The 19,516-nt window shown below is 39.8% G+C and overlaps 1 protein-coding gene across 14 annotated transcripts in view; it reads left to right on the top strand.

Moving 5' to 3' along the window:
• Positions 1-19,516, top strand: part of CELF1 (CUGBP Elav-like family member 1) — a 68,550-nt gene that overhangs the window by 32,802 nt on the left and 16,232 nt on the right. For 9 of the 14 annotated variants that reach the window (XM_061201758.1, XM_061201757.1, XM_061201754.1 and 6 more), the window contains exons 1-5: positions 2,924-2,964; positions 7,983-8,134; positions 16,581-16,768; positions 18,272-18,354; positions 18,724-18,772. In XM_061201758.1, the coding sequence (XP_061057741.1) occupies positions 8,064-8,134; positions 16,581-16,768; positions 18,272-18,354; positions 18,724-18,772 (391 nt within the window). In that variant the 5' untranslated portion in view covers positions 2,924-2,964; positions 7,983-8,063. Of the gene's footprint in view, positions 1-2,923; positions 2,965-6,704; positions 6,725-7,982; positions 8,135-16,580; positions 16,769-18,271; positions 18,355-18,723; positions 18,773-19,516 lie in introns of those variants that run through there. The other 5 variants (XM_061201760.1, XM_061201750.1, XM_061201749.1 and 2 more) reach the window with 4 other exon arrangements.

Genomic DNA, 19,516 nt, shown 5'->3' with positions numbered 1-19,516 from the left:
CATTCACTCTTGCATCCTTGAAACATGTAAGTTCCAGGATATATTCCAAAACCAAATATAAATTATTTCCAGTGTGGGATAGGTACTTGCCTTTCAGAGTCCCCTGTACCATTGACTTGCCAAGTACAATTTTAATACATCATGGCAGGTCATGTTTGGAACATCTAAACATATCACAAGCAGACAGTCCTGCTCGTTTCCCTCCATCCTTGTCTGTTGTGTTGCTCCCCACCCCACCTACCTTTTTGGTGCTCCTTTCCCCCCCTAACTCTTTTCACCCCTCTTTGGAACCACCTTTATGCCTCCACACATGGTGATTAAGAACGTGAAGATAAGATTAATAGAAATAGATTCTGTTTAGCTCCAGGGAAGTACAGGACAAAGGTAGTTCAGGCTTCCTCACAGATCTTAATGCATTTAGTTTGGTTCCCCACAGAAATGAAAGATGTAAAAAACTCAAACCTGAAGCTTTTAGTTTCCATTTAGCTTTCCTCTCTCCCCAAAGCATTTCTGTTTTCTTACAGACAAGGCAACAAAATGTAGGAAAATTAAAGCTGGAATGACAAAGCTTTTAAAGAAAATACCTTCTTGGGACTTCCCTGGTGGCCCAGTGGTTAAAAATCTGCCTTCCGGGGCTTCCCTGGTGGCGCAGTGGTTAAGAATCAGCCTGCCAATGCTGGGGACACGGGTTCGAGCCCTGGTCTGGGAAGATCTCACATGCCGCGGAGCAACTAAGCCTGTGCGCCAGAACTCCTGAGCCTGCGCTCTAGAGCCCGTGCTCCGCAACAAGAGAAGCCACTGCAATGAGAAGCCTGTGCACTGCAACGAAGAATAGCCCCTGCTCACCGCAACTAGAGAAAAGCCCATGCGCAGCAAGAAAGACCCAATGCAGCCAAAAATAAAATAAATAAATTTAAAATAAAAGCACCATTCACTTAAAAAAAAGAAAAAGAATCCGTCTTCCAATGCAGGGGACGCGAGTTCTCTCTGGTCGAGGAACTAAGATCCCACATGCCGCAGGGCAACTAAGCCCGCGTGCCTCAATGAAAGAGCCCGCATGCCGCAACTAAGACCCGATGCAGCTAAAAAAACTAAATTAAATTTTTAAAAAAAGAAAATACCTTCTTGTGTTGTGTATTAGTCTTCCCACTGTCCTGCAAGTGACTAGGGCCTGTGTGGAGGAAGACGGTGTGTCCTTTTTTTGTGTGCTTAAGTTTTCTTTCAAAAGTCTTTGGGTGACTTAGTAGGATGATTAATATCCTACTTATGTGTTTGTTTTTTAAATAAATAATTCACTTTCCTTTTTCTCTTGGCTATGCAACTAAGGTTGTTCCTTAGCCCCCTATATATAGGGCTGCTATGTTCTCTGGGACCTAGATGTGTGTCCTTCATACTTTAATATAATGGCCCTTCTTAACAACCGCAAGCCTCCCTTTTGCTCTTTGTATCCTGGAGATTCCCCAGCTAGCACGCAGTATGAGTCTGGTCTCACAGGGTCACACACTAGCAGTGCTTCTCAACTGTTCCATGCAACATATTGGGAAACATGACTCCTTGGTCTTTTATTTACCCTTTATATCTTCCAGAATAAAACTAACAAGTAGACATTTAACTTGTTCTCTACCCTCCAAGGTAACAACTACTTCAGAGCCCTCTCAAGACACACTGTCTCAATAAAAGTTTATACTGCCTAGATGGTCACATTTCTCAAGAGAGATAGACCATGGGCGCTGGAGTTAGAATCCCTCACGTAGATTATTTTAGCATCTAAATTCTTAGAGTAATCCCCACCTTAAATGGTTATAATGATACAGGATTGAATGAGGTGTTGTGAACTTAGAAAATGTAAGTTCCTTTGCACTTAATAACTTGATGATGTAGGCAGGTCCAAGAAAGTGCTTTTAGAAGTTTTTTTTGTTAGTGTAGACTTTGCATTAAAATGGTTGGGAGCATCATTACTTCATTAGCAAAATTGAAGACCAATTAGGTCCATATGAAAAGTCAAATTAAGTACTCAAGCACCCATTTTATGTCAGTCAAGAAATGTCTTTGTGTTCACGGAGGGTAGGTAGAGTGCAGTGTCTCACAGTGTGTTCTGGTTCTAGCTTTGTCTGAGAATTCTTACACTTTCCAGAGTAGACTTGGTGACTTTCAGCAGTTCTCTGTCTGTAGCCAGGGCCAGACAGAAAGTACAGTTGGCAGGAGTTGTAGATGGAAGTTTGTAGGAATTTGGGCAGCTTTTATAGAATCAATCTTGCAAGATTGTTCAATAATGTTCAAAAATGAAACAAACTGGTTTTGTGGTTCCTCTGTTTGCTTTTACCTTCAATTAACTTCCCCATCTTCCGATTTTTTGTTGGTTTCAGTGGTTCACCACTGTCCTGGGGCCACCAATATGCATTTACAAGGCAGGAACTTGGGGTTGCCTTTTAAGAGCTTTATGCCTGGCACCAGCCTATTCAGGAAGGTTGGTCTGGGGAAATATCATGGCCTCTTCACATTAACAATATGATCGTTAATTGCTAAAAGGATTATACAACCTTTAGCTTTATTGTAGTTTCCCACCCAAAAGCAGATGCTAAAAAATGATTGTTTTGGTGACCTAGCTGTGCTGCAGTTCAACTTCATAAATCCTAGTCAATGTTTTGCTGTTTGTTGTGACATTTTGTGGTAAGCCTCCTCTTAAGCCTTTTAGTACTTTAGTTCTCCATTTTTAAGTTGATGGTGTTCTTAAATTAACTTTGAGATGTGAAATGTAATTTATCGTTAAGGTATTGTATACTTTAAAAATGGGAGAGGGAGAGTTTGTTTTTTATGTTCAGTCTTGGTGACAAAGGGGCTTTTCCTTGGAAAGAAGCTACATATCTGGGATTATGAGAAGTATAGGCATGGCCCACTTATTTTTCTTTCCTTGGTTTTTTAGAGTGAAGACAATAGTCCAGAGAGGGAGGTGGAAAGCTACAGGTATGGGCTAACTGCTCGATGGTTGTGCTCTGTGGTTTTCTTTTTAACCTTCTTGCATGAGGCCTGTTTTGCAGAAGTGAAAAAATTGCCTTCAGAAAGGTGATGGCTTTTTTCCTACATTATGGGATAAATTTCCTCTTCCTAGGAAGCTAGATTTTTTTTTTTTTCCTCTTTTCAAACTCTTTCTCCTCTTTCTCCTTAGCTGTTTCCCAAGGTAGGCTTATCTCCCATTTGAACTAGCTGCTGCCTCGTTCTAACAGCTGGGGCTGGGCAGAGGTGGGGAGAGTGGGGGGAGGGTATGTATGTGTATGTATGTACATCTACACACGGCAGCTGCCCAGCTAGCTTTCTTTCCCCTTTGCACTTCATAGCTGGAAGACCCCAAGTAAACAAGAACAAGGATGAGGACAGAACGTAGTGGATTTCACACAGATAATATTACCCTCCTGGAACCAGAAGTTGTTCAACATACTGATTTTTAAATCAGCACTGGAGCCTAAATAAAGCTTAAGCTTACAGTGTATTGTTATCAACTAACAATTACACTTAAGTTCCAGAACTAGTTTGGGACCTGAAAATATGACCTGATTTGAATGGTGGTCACAATTTGACAGGACAGTTTATTTGGTCAGGGTTAGTCCGAGAAACTCCAAGGAAGGCTCTGAGCTTACACTTTTGCTGAGAGCACTAAGCACGGAAGAATGTTTTTCTGCTAGTCCTTTGACACTGACTGGGGAGAAGATAGTAGTGATTAAGGATAGGGAGAGGAAATGGAAAACTTAGATTTCAAAAAAGGTAAATTTTCTTCCCTTCAACCTTGTTCTATCTTCTCATATACCATATATGATAATTTTACAGGCAAACCAGCTTGCACACAACAATTACTAAACTTAGTGCTTTTTGTCTTACAGTGGTTTTAGATTTGGAATGGAAGTTTTTTTGTTTTTTTTTTTAAACTGGAAACTCTAACTTTATCCAGAGAAGATATGCTTTACAATTCTTGGAGGTATCTTAACAACCTAAAATGAAACTCCTGTCACAGAATTTGGATGCATTTGCTCACAATCTGGAAATACCATAAGCCCTAGGGAAGGAGGAAGGGGGCTTTCTGCCCACATCCTATCAGCAGGCCTTAATTACTAGAAGTGGTTGAGCCTAGCCAGCAGGGCACACAAGACCAAAAAGCAAAAAATGCAGGCGGGAGGCCCAGGAACAAAATCCAACTTGCAGAGATCCTTGGTGGGCACCAGTGTTTTTCAGATTTTTAATTTATTGCCGGGTTTTAAACATGGGGGGATTTCAGATAGAAATGGAACTTTTTTTTTTAAAACAATAATTCTATTCCTTCTTTTCTTTAAAACCCTCTCCCCCCTTTCAGGAATTTTTTTCATTGTATAGATTCTCATGGAAACTCAACAAAGATTTTTTGTTTTGTTTTAAATTATATTTAACTGTCACATTTTTGCAAAAAGTCTCCCACAAAGTGAGATGTCACAGAAATAATTAGCAATTTAGGTCAGTATATTTTTGCATATGCAAGGTACTAGCTTGGGAGTTTTAGGAGACCCACTAATTACATTAGAAGTACTAAATTTTGGAAATGAAATTCAAGTTCATAAAGGTTTTAGGCTAAATTTTAAGTTATTCTGGTTGGTTATTTTCAAGTGGTATCAGTTGGTTGCTTCTTTTCTACATCCCTTATGTACCATTTAACTGCCAGAAGCTCTGGGGGGTGGGGGGGGAAAGCCAGTCTACTTAACTGTCTTAGGTTATGACTTTTCCCTAGGTTTTTGTACTTTTCCTTAAATAGACTAATGATGGGGATTTTTAATGACATAGGCTCTCTTTTATAATTTAGTAGTAGGCTCTAATTTCCTCTATGCTCATATAACCATACTTCACATTTTTGCCCTTTAAAACACATTTAGATTATTGAGATGGAAGTATAAAATCCCTTCACCTGTCACTGATTTCCCTGGTTACATCAGTCAAGATAGACAGCCTGTCGTTTGCACCTACCACCTGGGCTTTTTTGCTCACCTATGCTTTACTTGGCTCTTTCACTCTTTTAACAAAACAAATGCTGTGATTTCTAGCATTTCTCTCTTCTAATCCAGTTTTTAAACTGTTTATTCCCTTCTGATATTTTCTTTTTTTGGAATTTTTGAATTTTATTTTATTTATTTTTTATACAGCAGGTTCTTATTAGTTATCTATTTTATACATATTAGCGTATATATGTATACACTATGTATATTTATGTATATATGTATACTCAATCTCCCAATTCATCCCACCCCTTCTGATATTCTAAATGCAGGGTGTGCTATTCTTTGGAGGGTTTCCCTTATCCTCTGATCATTTTTAATGATTTGGGTTATTAATGTTACAGCAGGCTGATAGCTCCTACCCTCACACAATTAGACTTTAAATTGTTGCCCTTAGAAAAAAGTAGAGAATATTCAAGGCAAAGAAAACTGAGACAGCCAACCAGGGACAGAAGAGAAAACCATGAGTGTAAATTCACACACATGTGGTAAAAAGAGACTGAGGGAAAGTTAAGGCCTTCTTTTGCAGTGGACCCTGGGTTATAAGCCTGGAATGTGTTTCTGAGCAAGAAATTTTAAAAAACAACTACTTATGGACAGTTTTCTGTGAATAACTTTTAATTCTACTTTTTAATTTCCCCCTAACAGCTGCAGTTTTGTATTTCTGTAATTGTTTTTTTATCATCACTTAACTTTGTAACCCTTTTCTAAAATTGAGTGACTTGTGACTAATTTCTGTTCTTTCTCTTCACACAAGCATGTTGAATTTAATTATACTGAGATAATTCTTGTGACCAGCCTAAAGAGAATCACCCTCCCTCATGTAATAACATTTCCATCTTGTAGGTTTTAAAAACAGTGCAGCCTTATAAATCGTAAATGAATTTTAAAACATTACAACCTTTGGCTTGGTAAAGATTACTGTAAGGAGTGCACATCTTTCATACACTGAGCAGTACTCTTTTGTTATAGATGTGATTCTGATTAAAATAGAGATGTAATTAGTAGTCTTGTATTTTTTAGTGAGTAATAAAAGCATAACAACCAGTGGCCTTCCTGAAAACTTGATTCCTTTTTAAAGGAATCCTTGAACTAAAAAATCTAATTTGGTTGTTAACTGGCCTCACAAAGTTGCTCCTTAGTCTAGGTAGTTTTCTATAGGAAGAGGCTTGTGATCAACTCCAGTGTACTTAGAAACAAGGACCAGCCTAACCAGTAACTCAGCCAGCCCCAGCTTGGGTTAACATCTTCTTTTTGTCTGGCAGTCAGGGCTTGGTGAACTGTGTGTACTGTGTACCAGTCGCACAGTCTCCTCTCACTTGCAGCCTGTGTCTGCTTCCTCTTTTAATAGGGTGGAAGAGAGCTCCTGTCACTTCTGTCTCTAAAGTAGTAGATCAGATGGGCAGGGGCTCTGAAAAAAACAGAAAAGCAGTTATCTGCTAGTTTAGTTCTAAATGGGTATGTCTGGATATTGGACAGAAGACACAGTTTCTACCTTCCTCAGTCAGATGCAGACAGGTGTCAGCCATCGTTACACAGACTAGAACATTTAGGCCTGTGCCATGACATTACTGCCTTTCATTATTTTTTGTTAAAGTCATTCTGTATGTTTAGGAGTTCATCTGTTTACCTCTTTACAGGCTGAACATAACTTCTTTTTTTCAAAGTTCCCTGTATTGTGAACTGAGCTTGAGTGAAGTGAAGTCTTTGAGGTAAGGCAACCCTAATGATAAAAATGGAAAGAAGGCCTGTGAAATTTGGGAGCCTTCAGAGATACAGTTTTAGAGTCACTGCCTAAATATTGAAATGCCACCATTTGTTGTTTGGAGGGATGTGGAGCTAAATTGAGAATGGGAGTACCACATCTGCCTTGACTGCTAAGTATATCCATCTCTGCTGCTCACCCATAATAGAATTTTTATGTGCACATTCATTAATCTTGGTTTTAGGAACAGTTTAAAAGAGGGCAGCCACTGAAGAGACTTAGTCTACATTCCTGTTTCCTTCCTTTAAGTGTTTGAGTATTTGTCCCTGGTAGGCCCCAGTTCTTTTTCAGTATTATCACTGTGGTGGCTTTTGTTTAGTTTTCTTTTGTTTTTTGTTTCTCTAGAAAGGTCAAACTACTGAAAAAACAGTGTTCCTTAGTACTTTATCAAGAGGCAGAATATACTATTCCATTTTTATTTTTCACTTTTTAAATTTTCTGGCAAATTAAGATTCAGAAGTAGTAAAGAAGTTTTGCCCTGTGCTATCTAAATGAATGTCAGTGAAACAGCAATTTTTAAAGTTTTCACTGTGATGAGGAACCATTAGGTAGCATATTTTGCTCTCAAGACCATCAAGAAAGCAAGGTTGGTCCAGTGCAGGTAGTAGTATAAGAGCAGTATGTTTCTGGTGGCCAGTTCTTCAGCCAGCTTGCCTCTGGCCTGCTTCTGATGGATGGTCTGAACCATTAAATGACTCTTCTGAGGTTAGTTTGGAACCCAAATAGTGCGTTCGTTGCTGTCTTTGGCACGTGGAAAATAAGTTCAAACCAAGGCTAACAACCCAGTTCTTTCTAAAAACATTTTCAGACCACATGAGGTGAACTTTTTTTTTTTCCCTTTCCTTTTGCTTCAGGTAGTTTCAGGCTTTGGGGGTCCTCAAAAACTGATTCTCAGGGAGGAGTTTGGAAGGTGTGAAACAAGCTTGTGTTTCTTCTGCTCTGTTAGCCACTGCTATCTTCATGGATCTGACACTCTATTTATCTGACAGTGCACTTAGTACTGCTTCGCCAGGGAAAATCACACAAAACAAGCCTGGCGCATCAGCACTTTCATTGTGTGCTGGGCTGAGCCTCCCTTCACATGGTCACATCCCCCTTTTAATCCAATACTCCCTTCCCCTTCCCCAGTCCTGCCTGTTTCTGTGGCACTTATTGCTGGTTTCCCTGAGCTCCTGTTTCCACTTTGTGTTTTTTGTGGGGCCCAGGAAGCTAAAGCTGTGTGTATTTGTGGATCAGACAAGTGCAGCAAGTTAATAACATTGGCTTCTGAAGGGGAGAGTGAGGTGATGGCTGCGTTTAAGTTGGATTTCCTTCCAGAAATGATGGTGGATCATTGCTCTTTGAATTCCAGTCCCGTGTAAGTATTTTTGTTGTCTCATTTTTATCATAAGTAGAGGAACTGGGCTGTTTTCTTTGTTATTTGATAAAACTGGTCCCTTTCCTTAAGAGAGGGAAGAAAAAATTGGGTGAGGAAGCCAAAGTCCACACTATTGTTATTTTCTATTGTAGTCTGATTCTCTCTCATTATTGCTGATTTCCTCTAGCTATAAAAGTTTTGTACATAAGGATGCATTTGATATATGACCAGCAACATCAGCTCAAGTGTGCTGGCTCCAGTCCCTTTAAGCTGTAGTTTTCCCATCTGATAGATTCCAAGGTATTTTTTTAAACCATAGTTTTATTACTTTGGGTTGGGTATACAATTTCAGATAATGTTTTGGGAAGCTATTTATTTGTATGTTTGTTTATTTTTAATGATCAAATTCTTAGACTCCTATCACAGAGGACTGGTAGCTAGGGTGTATTTAGTAGTATATACAGGACGCTGTATTGACATGTAAACTAGTCCTGAGCCTTGATTTCCACACCCCCCAATCTAATTGAAAATGCAACACAATACATGATTATGGGGACATCATTTGTGCCCCCCCCAAAGGGGGGCAAACTGGATTAATCTTGATTGGGAATTTGCCTTAATAAATTTTGAATGTGGAAATGAGAAACCTAATCAGTTTGCAGTACTAGGGTTCAAGAAGTGACACTGCCATTGTATGCAGCTAAAACGCCAACCTGGCTCTGAGTTATACCTATAGGGGGCCTGAATTCTGGGCTTTGTAGAAAAGAACACACTTCTAACTCTTGATTTCAGTTTCTTTAACCAGGCTTCATAGTACCTTGGAACCTAAGTAAAAGAGCCTTAGGTTATTCAAAGCCAAGAATATTAAATGGTAGACTACTCCCTAGATAACAGTAGTGCAAGTCTTTGAGATTAGGCCTCCATGTGCAAATCAGTCTGCCCTGGGGTTAGGTGTAACAGGTGTTGTAATAGCAGATTCTCAACAGTTCTTTGTGGAATAGTTTGGTGGGGGGGGGCTCAAAGTTAGGTGGCTTGCTGATTTGGGATGGATCCTATGCCTTCTCTATAGTCTCCAAAATAATGGTAATTTAGATGTGTCTTTTTATGAGAGTTCTCTTTACTGCTAAAATAAAACTTTATCAGTAGATTACAGGTGAAATCACAATGAATCCATCATAAAGACTTAATACATAATAAAAATATTCCCATGTACCAGATATATGGTCCCTAGAAATAGGACTTTGTGGCTCAAATTATCTTTCACTGTAACACTTTCTCTCTATGCGTTGCAACTGCCTAGTGTTCAATCCTTAGATACAGCATTTTTCCTCAGCCTGTTTCTCATCTTTTACAAGGTCGACCTAATTCAGTATCCCATGAAATCTGGATCATGGACCACTGTGTGAAAGTCACCTGGAGTATAAAAATGCAGGTTCTGGATCCATGCCCAGATATTCTCATGCTAGAATGGGCCCAAGAATCTATTTTAACAATGTCCCATGTGGTTTTTGTGTACACTTAAGTTAGAGAACTAATGGACTGAATACAGTGCTCATTCTGAGTACAGGTAATCAGGGAGTACACTGTTATATTATTTTTTCCCAAGAGCTTTTGCATTTGTTTTAGTCATCCAGCTTCACAGAAGCTTTGTGAGGTTAATTGGGCATAAACTATTGCCCCTGTTTTACAGATGAGAAACCCAGTTGAGAGAGGCTATGCCTGACTTGACTGAGGACAGTTGGTATCAACCTTGGGCCTAAAATGCAAGTTTAATGATAGCCTCTGTATTTTTGCCCCCTAGACCTGGCTGCCTCAGGTGTCATTAAGCAGTTAACCATCAACGCTTCTCATTATTGCAAGTCCTCTGGCCCACTCCCATGGGCACCACACACCCAAACCCCACAGAGTTGGGAAGAAGAAAGTTCTACAGAATGGTGTGTGCTTGCCACCTCTTTCTTGGATTCTCAGCCCTTCTTTTCACTCATACTACTTTAGCAGTAGGCTTGATAATCATTAGTTTTCTCTCTGAAGTGATATTGCCTGGGAATATGATCTAGCAATGTATCTATTCCAAAATTTCTTTACAACAGAGAAAAATTGCTGGAGGAGCTGTGGAAGGGCTGGGGGGACCTGATCCCTAGTTCCCTTTCTTATTTATAATAATAGATATTACAGATACTTATTATTTGTAATAAATAATACTCTTCAGCTTCCACTGGTTCCTTTTACTTTGCTTGCACACTAGGTCATAAGTGTTCTCTAGGGATTGTATCTCAGACCTTTTCCTCTTAGCTTTCCCATTGCTTAAGGGGGCACTGATGTGCTTCTCTGATTCTCAGATCTTTATCTATCCCCCAGATGTCCCTCGAGTTCTGTGACTTTGTTCTAAATACTGCCCATTGGATACCTCCATCTGGAGATCTCCCCATGTAAAAACAATTCCCCAAACTGTCTGTACTAGAATCCAAGAGTGATCAATAATTTCTTTTCCTCATCTCCTTTATCGATTATCTCCAAGTTGTAGTGAGTCCTGCCGCCCAAATTTCTCAACATTGCGGGAATGGTTCCTAATCTTAGGATCTGGTTTGTGCAAGAGCCTCCTGATCTGCATATTTCCCCACTTTATTCATCCTCTAGATTATTGCCAGATGTCTTTTAAAAGACAAATCTAATCACCCCTTGTTTAAAAATCTTGGAATAAAGTTCAGCCCTATCAGTATAACATGGAAAGCCATTTCCTGGGTCTCTCCAACCTCTTTATTCTCATCAATTTTCTCTTTCTAATTTTTAAAAAATATTTTTATACTCCCCCACCCCAACTTTCTCAAGTCCTTTTCCTACCTTTCTAATGTTATCTCACTCTTCTCTCCCTTCTGAGTCCTTACCGTTTCCTCATCACCCCTTAGACTTTCATACCTCCATGCTACATAGCACTTTTTCCAGCTGCTTACTCCATTCAGCTTAAATCCCTGTGCACACACACCCCCTGCCCCAAATAAGTTAAACCATATTAGCCACTTTTTTCACAGAACTTTTATAAATCTGTTAAATCATTTGTAGCATATTGTAGTTGTGTCCTTCCACTTGTTCAGTGCCATTGTCTACAGGGCCGGTATTGCTCAGTCCGCTTTTATAGCCCCTATAGTGTGTAGTATCTGATACACAGCAGGAGTTTGGGAAGTACAGTTGAATGAATGATAAACCCTGTGAGGTTTTTTTCTTAATAATTAGAGATGATTACTGAGATAAGGTCTTCAGATGTTATCTCTCTTCCTCAGGGAAGAAGGCTGAAAACCTTCACAAGCAGGTTGTTACTGTTCTGTCGTTGAATGGTGACTTAAAAATCTTTATTGATAGCTTTTTCTAGTACCTAACACCTCAACTAACAGGAAGATCTCCCTTTATTCAAATTAAAATTCCTTCCTTCCTTCCAGCATAGATGCATCTAGTCTTGTTCCCCTAGAGAACGTCTAGTGAGTAACTTAGGCCAGTGTTTCTGGGTCCTTTTCATTCTGATGTTCTTCTGTGCCAGTTTTTCCACAGCACATTGTGAGCCAGAGGACCTGGTAGGGGTGGGTGGTGGCTGGAGATTGGGATGCGACAAGTATTTATGCCTGCTGGGGAGGTGGAGGGGTTGGTAAGTATTTGAAATTTTTCTGTTTGTATAATGAGCAAATGGAGGTCAACAAGTAATGAGAAGGGGAGAGTGAAAAAACTGAGTTATTAAAGGTTTTGGAAATGATTTTTAAACAGATGTGAAGGTAGTATTTGCCAACCCATCTGACTGCAAGGAACAGATACCACTCAAGCTAGCATATATGAAAGGGTTTTCTTGTAAGGACACAAGTGGGCTGGACTATAATATAATCAGGAACTCTACAGCTGAAAGACCCAGAAGCTCCATCTTTTTGACCCAGGGCACACGTTCTGCTCTGTCTGCATGCGCTGCTGCTTCTATTCTTCATCTACCAGATAATTTTGGTTGCAGCACGGCTTGGCTTTGCCATTGCCCTTCCAGGCTGTCTTGACACCCCCCAGAGCATTTTCATCCCACAAAAGAAACCCTGTACCCATGAGTAATCATTCCCTCCCTTTCTCCCTACCCCTAATCCCCATTCTTAGGCAACCACTAACCTACTTTCTGTGTCTATAGATTTGCCTATTCACTTCACATAAATAGAATCACACAATATGTAGCCTTTTGTGATTGGCTTCTTTCACTTAGCATAATGTTTTCAAGCTTCGTCTATATTGTAGCATGACTCCTATTATCTCTTGCCACTGCCCTTTCATCTTATCAGCTTAACCCGTGCTGTCCCGAGTTACAGCTTTTCCTCTTCCAACTTCACCACTGACTGCCTGTTTCTGTTAACCCGTTCTAGATTCTGTAGAGCAGTCCGGTGCAATAGAACTTTCTGTGATGTTAAAAATGTTCTTCTGGGAATTCCCTGCTGGTCCAGTGGTTAGGACTCTGGGCTTTCACTGCCGAGGGCCCGGGTTCAGTCCCTGGTCGGGGAACTTAAGATCCCCACAAGCCATGCGGCTAGAAAAAAAAAACAAACAAACTTGTGTCTCTGCTGTCCTATGCAGTAGACACTGGTCATATGTGGCTAGTGCAATCGAGAAACTGGATTTTTAAAATTAAATTTAAATAGTCACCTGTGGCTAGTGGCTATTGTGTTGCTCAGTGCAGCTATAGGGGATCTTGATTAGCCAGGCCTATCTTTCTGTTTTAAGCATAGGCCACAGTCTTAGGTTTCCAGCCAGCCAGTGAATCAGCTTGTTGGGTTAAGATCCACCTCCTGGTCTAGTCATCTGGGGCCAAGGAATGGGAAAGAAGTGGGACAGAACATTAACTCTGCCCTCTGAGCTGGGCCTGGTGCTGGGAAGTTTTGATAGGAGAAAGAGAAGAGAGGGTTTAAGAGTTTTGAATGGAAGTGTGCTTTGAAAATAAAGCTCTTTGTTTTCCCTCCCCTGTCTCTTCCAAACTGGTTGTTTCATTTTCCTATGGCATGTTCCATCGAGAATCAGGTAGACAAGGCACCCTCTGGTCCTGATCTCTCATAGTTTCTCATTCTTAATGATTCGCCAGTTGCTGGGTCAGAAACATAAAAAGAAGTGGGTTGGTGTCATGCCTCTCCCCTAAAATACTTGCTGCCTTCTCATCTCCCTTCTTCCCTCATTGCTGCAGGCCATGCTTTTCCTCTCTTCCATCCTACTCCCAGGTTAATACTTCACTGAAGTACTGGCAGTACTTCCACAGAAGATAAGAATTTCCACAGACTTGTCCCTTAGGAATGACAGGGACAGTATAGATACTTCTCCAGGGGCTGCTGAATTCATTGGTTCTTGAGTGAACATAATAAATATATATAATTTATGATCAGTGACTCTGAGGAGCTCTCCATCAATGGGGAGGTAAGGCACAAATTTGAGAATGTATTCAGTGATATGTAGACTGAATGCCATACCCGGATGTTGTGGGATCCTTGGCGTATCACACTGGGAGTCTTGTCCCCAGGTGACTCTTTTATGCAGTGGTTACTTTTAAGGACAACATGCATACTGGGAGTATGTGTGGAAGGTTCAGAATGGAAGAGCATTGTTGCTCATCTCTTCAGACACAATAACAGTTTATGAGAAAGTTTGTGACTGCTTATTACATATACATAGGTACACGTGTGGTTGCTTTTCTTTTTTTTATCTCTAGCTGATATTGGCACTAACTGTGTCTTCATATGCTCCAAAGAAATACCTCATGTTTTCCTTATTCACTGATATATACCACATCTAACACAGTGCTTGGCCTGTATAAATAAGAGCTCAGTATTAATTGGAGGAAGAAATAAGTCAGTGCATAACTCCAGTTGTATGATGTCCACTGCATCTTGAGCCTGGCCTGATCATTTGCTGTGCTCTAGAAGTGCTTCTTAAACTGGTGAAGGACCATGTCCTGTCCCTCCCGCCACCTAGCTTGTTAAATACAATACGATAATTTCATACAAAAACAAAATAATGAGGTGTAAGCTTGCATTTTGCATATCTTTTTTAATATTCCATAGAACATACATAAAATTATGCAGTGTGATTGCTGTAAAAGTTTCTAATGGTTAAGTTTGAAGATTGCCCCTGGTCCTTGGGGGATTCTTCTGGCTCTTGAATTGGTATACACAGCGGGAAGGGATGATTCATGGAGTAGGTGGACATGAAGAAATGGAGAGGGATTTGGAGAGTAAAGAGAGAAAGGAAAGGCACTTGTCTGGAATGCTGAGTCTCCACTGAACTTTTGGGTAAATCACAATTCACATATACTGACTGTGTTTATATACTTTTGCACTAAACAGTGATATATTTAGTTTAGAAACGGCACACGAATACAGAAGGAAGGGACAAATTGAGCGCGGTTGCCTCCAATGTAATACAAACTAATAAACTCCTGCCTCTTTTCAGAAATAACTGTCTGCTTCCTTTATAGTCAAAACATTCTATGCACCATTTATTTGGGTTCTGTGTTAACCCTCCCTAGAATAGAAATGTGATTAAACTTAGTGACATTTTAATAAAATACTAAAACTGGTAATTAAAGTTGTTGGGAATGGGTTGTAGGGAGTGACACCCATTTTTTCACTAGTCATAGGACTTTTTAAAAAAAATTCATGGTAGAATGATTTCTGTTAGAATGTTGGGATTAGGCTTCTAGAAGCAGCTATATTATATTTGTGCAACAACTTACCATATATGGTTTTAAATTAATAAAGGAAAACTAATAAAACAATGTATTCCAAAATACTTAAAAAGGAAAAAAGAGTAGGTTCATCTTGTAACAGTCAAACAGTCATAGGAGATAATATCTGCTCTTTAATTTGTGAGCCCTCTTTGTGCACAGCATTCATTTTTATAAAGGTTAGTTGCTTAAATGGGGGAATTGTTGAGAACAAGAAGTTCTTCCCATCCCACATCTGAGTAATTACTTTGAATCAGGCACCATACCAGGTGTGGCTATAAGAATGAATAGGAAATAAAACAGTTTCTGCCTTCAAGGAGCTCTCAGTCTTGTTGGGAGAGGTAGACAGAGCCAGATTATGCTAAAATGTGTTAAATACTACAGTGAAGTTGGAAATTTAGTACTATTTGAGTCCTGATGAAATTGACCAGTTAACCTGAAAGAGTATGGGGAACCTTCACAGACGTAGCAGCAAGGGTTGATCTGTATGACATTTGTCTTAAAGCTTTTGATGTTTAGTTAGTGCTAGATTCAGCACAGGTGACATGAGAATAGCCCTGTATTCAGTTACAAGAGATTTAGGAATTTAACAGAGGTTGAACTACTGGATTCAGCATTCTGAAGGATCTTCAAATACTATTCAAAGGATAGCAGTGGTGAAAAAACTGTTGTTTTTCCTTTAAAGAAAAGTGGCATTTTATTTGGGATTGAATATTAGAACATGGCACATTTGAACATGATGATGTGATGTCTGGATTTAGCAAACACTAACAAAAGTTAAACATGCTAACTATTTGGAATTTAAGTTATTGGTTTGGATACATGCTAAGAATAAGATAATGAAAGGTGGTAGGAGAAGGACTTTGATTCATTCTGAGTGGAAACATTTACAGTGCAGGAGTTCCCCATGGTTCTTGGCAGTGGCAGGGGTAGGAATGAAGATATTTAAGTAGGAGTGTTACAGGTTTGATGTGATGGGATTGGAGGAATTTGTGGACATTATAATGGTTACAGTTGGTAAGGGAATTAACTGGTACAGTCTTGGAGAAATAGCAGTAAATTGGATAACTTAGACACAAAAAACCCTAGAATGATGACATCATTGTTTTTGTTTATATAACAGTCATTTGTGAAAGTTTAAGAGGCAAAACTTTGTTTTGATTTGGGGGCTCACTCAAGAGCATCAGGATTATGCATGAGACAGCAACATCCAAAGGCTAACATTCTAGTCAGTTCTTAGCTTAGGCCTTGGAAATCATGTGCTTCTGCTCTAATATCTACTGAAAGAAACTTTTCACCCATCATCGTGTAGATTGAGAATCCTGAAGCTTATCCATAAGCAGTAGTCCTTTGTGATTTTATGGACATTTTTAAAAGTTTTATTAGCTACGCTTAAAAATGATTAAAACTTGCTTTAGGAACTTTACCTCTTAAGTTCTTCTGAGACTTCTCTAGCTAGACAAGGAGTGACTGACACTCAATTCCTTAGTTAAAGCCCAGGGTGTCCTAATCAGAATGGTGACTTTAGTTTGGGAATCTAATGGAAGGGGTGGCGTAGTGAGGGAGGACCAGGGAACTCTGGTAAATTGAATGGAAGTAGTGAAAGGAAGTAGAATTTTTTTCCCCTACTTTATCAGGAAGTAGTTGAGACCTTTAAAGAAAAGAAGATTCTCTAGGAAGCAACATGAATACATAATAGAAGTTTTATTTTATTTTACGCAGCTCAAAGAAAATGAACGGCACCCTGGACCACCCAGACCAACCGGATCTTGATGCTATCAAGATGTTTGTGGGCCAGGTTCCAAGGACCTGGTCAGAGAAGGATTTGAGGGAACTGTTTGAACAGTATGGTGCTGTCTACGAAATCAACGTCCTAAGGGATAGGAGCCAAAACCCTCCTCAGAGCAAAGGTAAGGGCTTTGACTTTTATATGTATTTTTAATCATGTGCATGCTCTCTCTCATTGCCAGAATGCTCTTGTGGTCATACAGGGGGGAAAAAAACCCTGTCATTTTGTTGTAGCTATATCTCCGAGTCCAAACACGTTTAATGGCTTAAAAGTAAAAACTTAAGGTGACATCATGAGGATAATTTGTAAATTGGATCTTAGGCAGTCCTTTCTGAGATCTGTAAATTCAAGAGACAGACTCATGTGAGTGTCTCATTTGATCTTGGGAGTGGAATGACAAAAATAAAGTTGAGGTAAACCAACCACATAGGTTTTCTTTAGTATTTTGGCTAGAGTAAGTGGAAAGAGAAAGACTGTCCAGGTACCCGTGGGTTTCTGTTAGTGTTACAGAGGCCTTCTGGGATGGCTTAGCAACTAGGAGCAACTTGTTTGTAGGTGACCTGTTGTAGCCTACAAAATGAACAGGAGAAGAAAGGCAAGCTGCTTCCAGAAATACCCAGCAGAGTGGAAGTTTTATAGGCCTGATAGTAGATAAGGTGTTAGCTTTGCCCCATACCACATAGACATACATTTGTTTTCCCAAATGACCCATTTCAGAGTAATTTTCTGTGAAAGCTGTTCTACAGTGCAGATGTACGCAAGCATGATTTTATGTTTGAAACCAGCTTAATAGCAGAGGACCTAGAAGCTGAAGAATTATTTTCTCTTTGTAGCATAGTTAACCAAGAATATAAAGTATTATAGTTCCTGAAAATGATTGTCAATATAATATGCAGTAATTTAAAATCTTAATTGCAGGGTGATTTTGAAAGAAATCTGTACCATATCTTACGGGACTATGGACCCAAGATTTACAAGACATACTTCCCCCCTCCGATCCCCAGTAAAGATACAGAGCACAAAATCTCCAGATCTCCTCAGTCAAGTGCCGTGTGCTGTTAGACATGTGATGATATTTGATGAAAACCAAGAGTCCAAAAAAAGATATTGAGGTCCTTGCTCTTAAGTCATTTTATAACTTAATAAATGATAATTATGTTTGAGGCATATGGTAGAAATTGGCTACAGTGTAAGGCTTGTTCTTTGAAAGAACGATTTGTAGACTACAGGCTGCAAGAGTGCAAGGCCTCTGTCTGTCTGGTTTGTAGCTGAGTCTTCTTGCCCAGCACACTACCTGGTGCTCCAAGTAGGGCAGGTTGAATGGCATGGTGACGTGACCTTTGTAAGGAAAGTCATCTTTCCCAAAGAAGTTATAAGAGCAGTTAAAGAAGAATTTTAATAAAACCAGGAGACTATAGTAATGAAGAAAATGATAGAAAATCTTTTTCTTCCCCCCGCTAGGTTTTCTCCATCTCCCTCCCTCCACCCCCCACCCCCCTCCCCCAATTTTAATAAACCCAGCCCTCTCTTTTAATTTTCAATATATACCTGGAGGAGGGAGTGCTCTAGGAATTATCTGCTTTCAAAGGACTGGTTTGATTTCCTGAAATGTTGTTTGTTGCAGGGTGCTGTTTTGTTACATTTTACACCCGAAAAGCTGCATTAGAAGCTCAGAATGCTCTTCACAACATGAAGGTCCTCCCAGGGGTAAGAAAGCTCCTACTAGTAAGTGGAACTGTGGTGGTTTTGACATATGGAACATACTTATACATTTCAGGCACACACTGAAAACCATTTGGGGAAAAGGGTGACTGCCACAGGAATTGATGTAAAGGAGGACATAAAGGGAATGTTTCAAAGAAGATAGGCTGAAAGTAGTTCTCTTTCAACCAAGAGAATTTTGACTTGTTGACTCACATTCTATTTTGATATTTTGTGGAGGGGAGATAATGAGGCAGGCGAGAGTTGAGAGACAACTCTTAAGGTCAGTTTTGGTATTTCCTTTAGGGTCTTCATTTATGTTTCTGAATTCCTTTGGTGTGTTCAATAGTAATATTCATGTGTTTTCCTTTTTAGATGCATCATCCTATACAGATGAAACCTGCCGACAGTGAGAAGAACAATGGTAAGCAAGTATATAAAGCCCTCCCCTTATAAGGTTTCTTCTTGTGTATTTGCTGTTCTCATGGCATTTGGATTGCATTGTGCTCTAATTAATCTTTTGAGATATAATTGACATGGTAGTTTCAGTTGTACAAAATAATGGTTCAATATTTGTATATATTGCGAAACGACACTACAATAAGTCTAGTTAACATCTGTCACCATAAATAGTTACAAAAAATTTTTTTTCTTGTGATGAGAACTTTTAAGATCTACTTTCTTAGCAACTTTTAAACATGCAGTACAGGGCTTCCCTGGTGGCGCAGTGGTTAAGAATCCGCCTGCTAATGCAGGGGACACGGGTTCAAGCCCTGGTCCGGGAAGATCCCGCATATGCCACAGGGCAGTTAAGCCCGTGTGCCACAACTACTGAGCCTGCGCTCTAGAGCCCGCGAGCCACAACTACTAAAGCCCACGCACCTGTAGCCCGTGCTCCTCAACAAGAGAAGCCACCACAATGAGAAGCCCGCACACCGCAATGAAGAGTAGCCCCCGCTTGCCACAACTAGAGAAAGCCCGTGCGCAGCAATGAAGACCCAACACAGCCAAAAATAAATGAATAAATAAGTTTATTTTTTTAAAAAAACATGCAATACAGTATTAACTGTAGTCACCATACTGTACCTTATGTCCCCATGACTTAACTTATTTTAAAACTGGAAATTTGTGCCTTTTGACCCCCTTTACCCTTTTTGCCTACCTTCTT

The sequence above is a fragment of the Eubalaena glacialis genome, chromosome 10, assembly GCF_028564815.1.
Source record: "Eubalaena glacialis isolate mEubGla1 chromosome 10, mEubGla1.1.hap2.+ XY, whole genome shotgun sequence".
Classification (NCBI taxonomy): domain Eukaryota; kingdom Metazoa; phylum Chordata; class Mammalia; order Artiodactyla; family Balaenidae; genus Eubalaena; species Eubalaena glacialis.
Note: the sequence above shows the minus strand (reverse complement) of the source record. Positions and strands in the feature narration are given on the sequence as shown.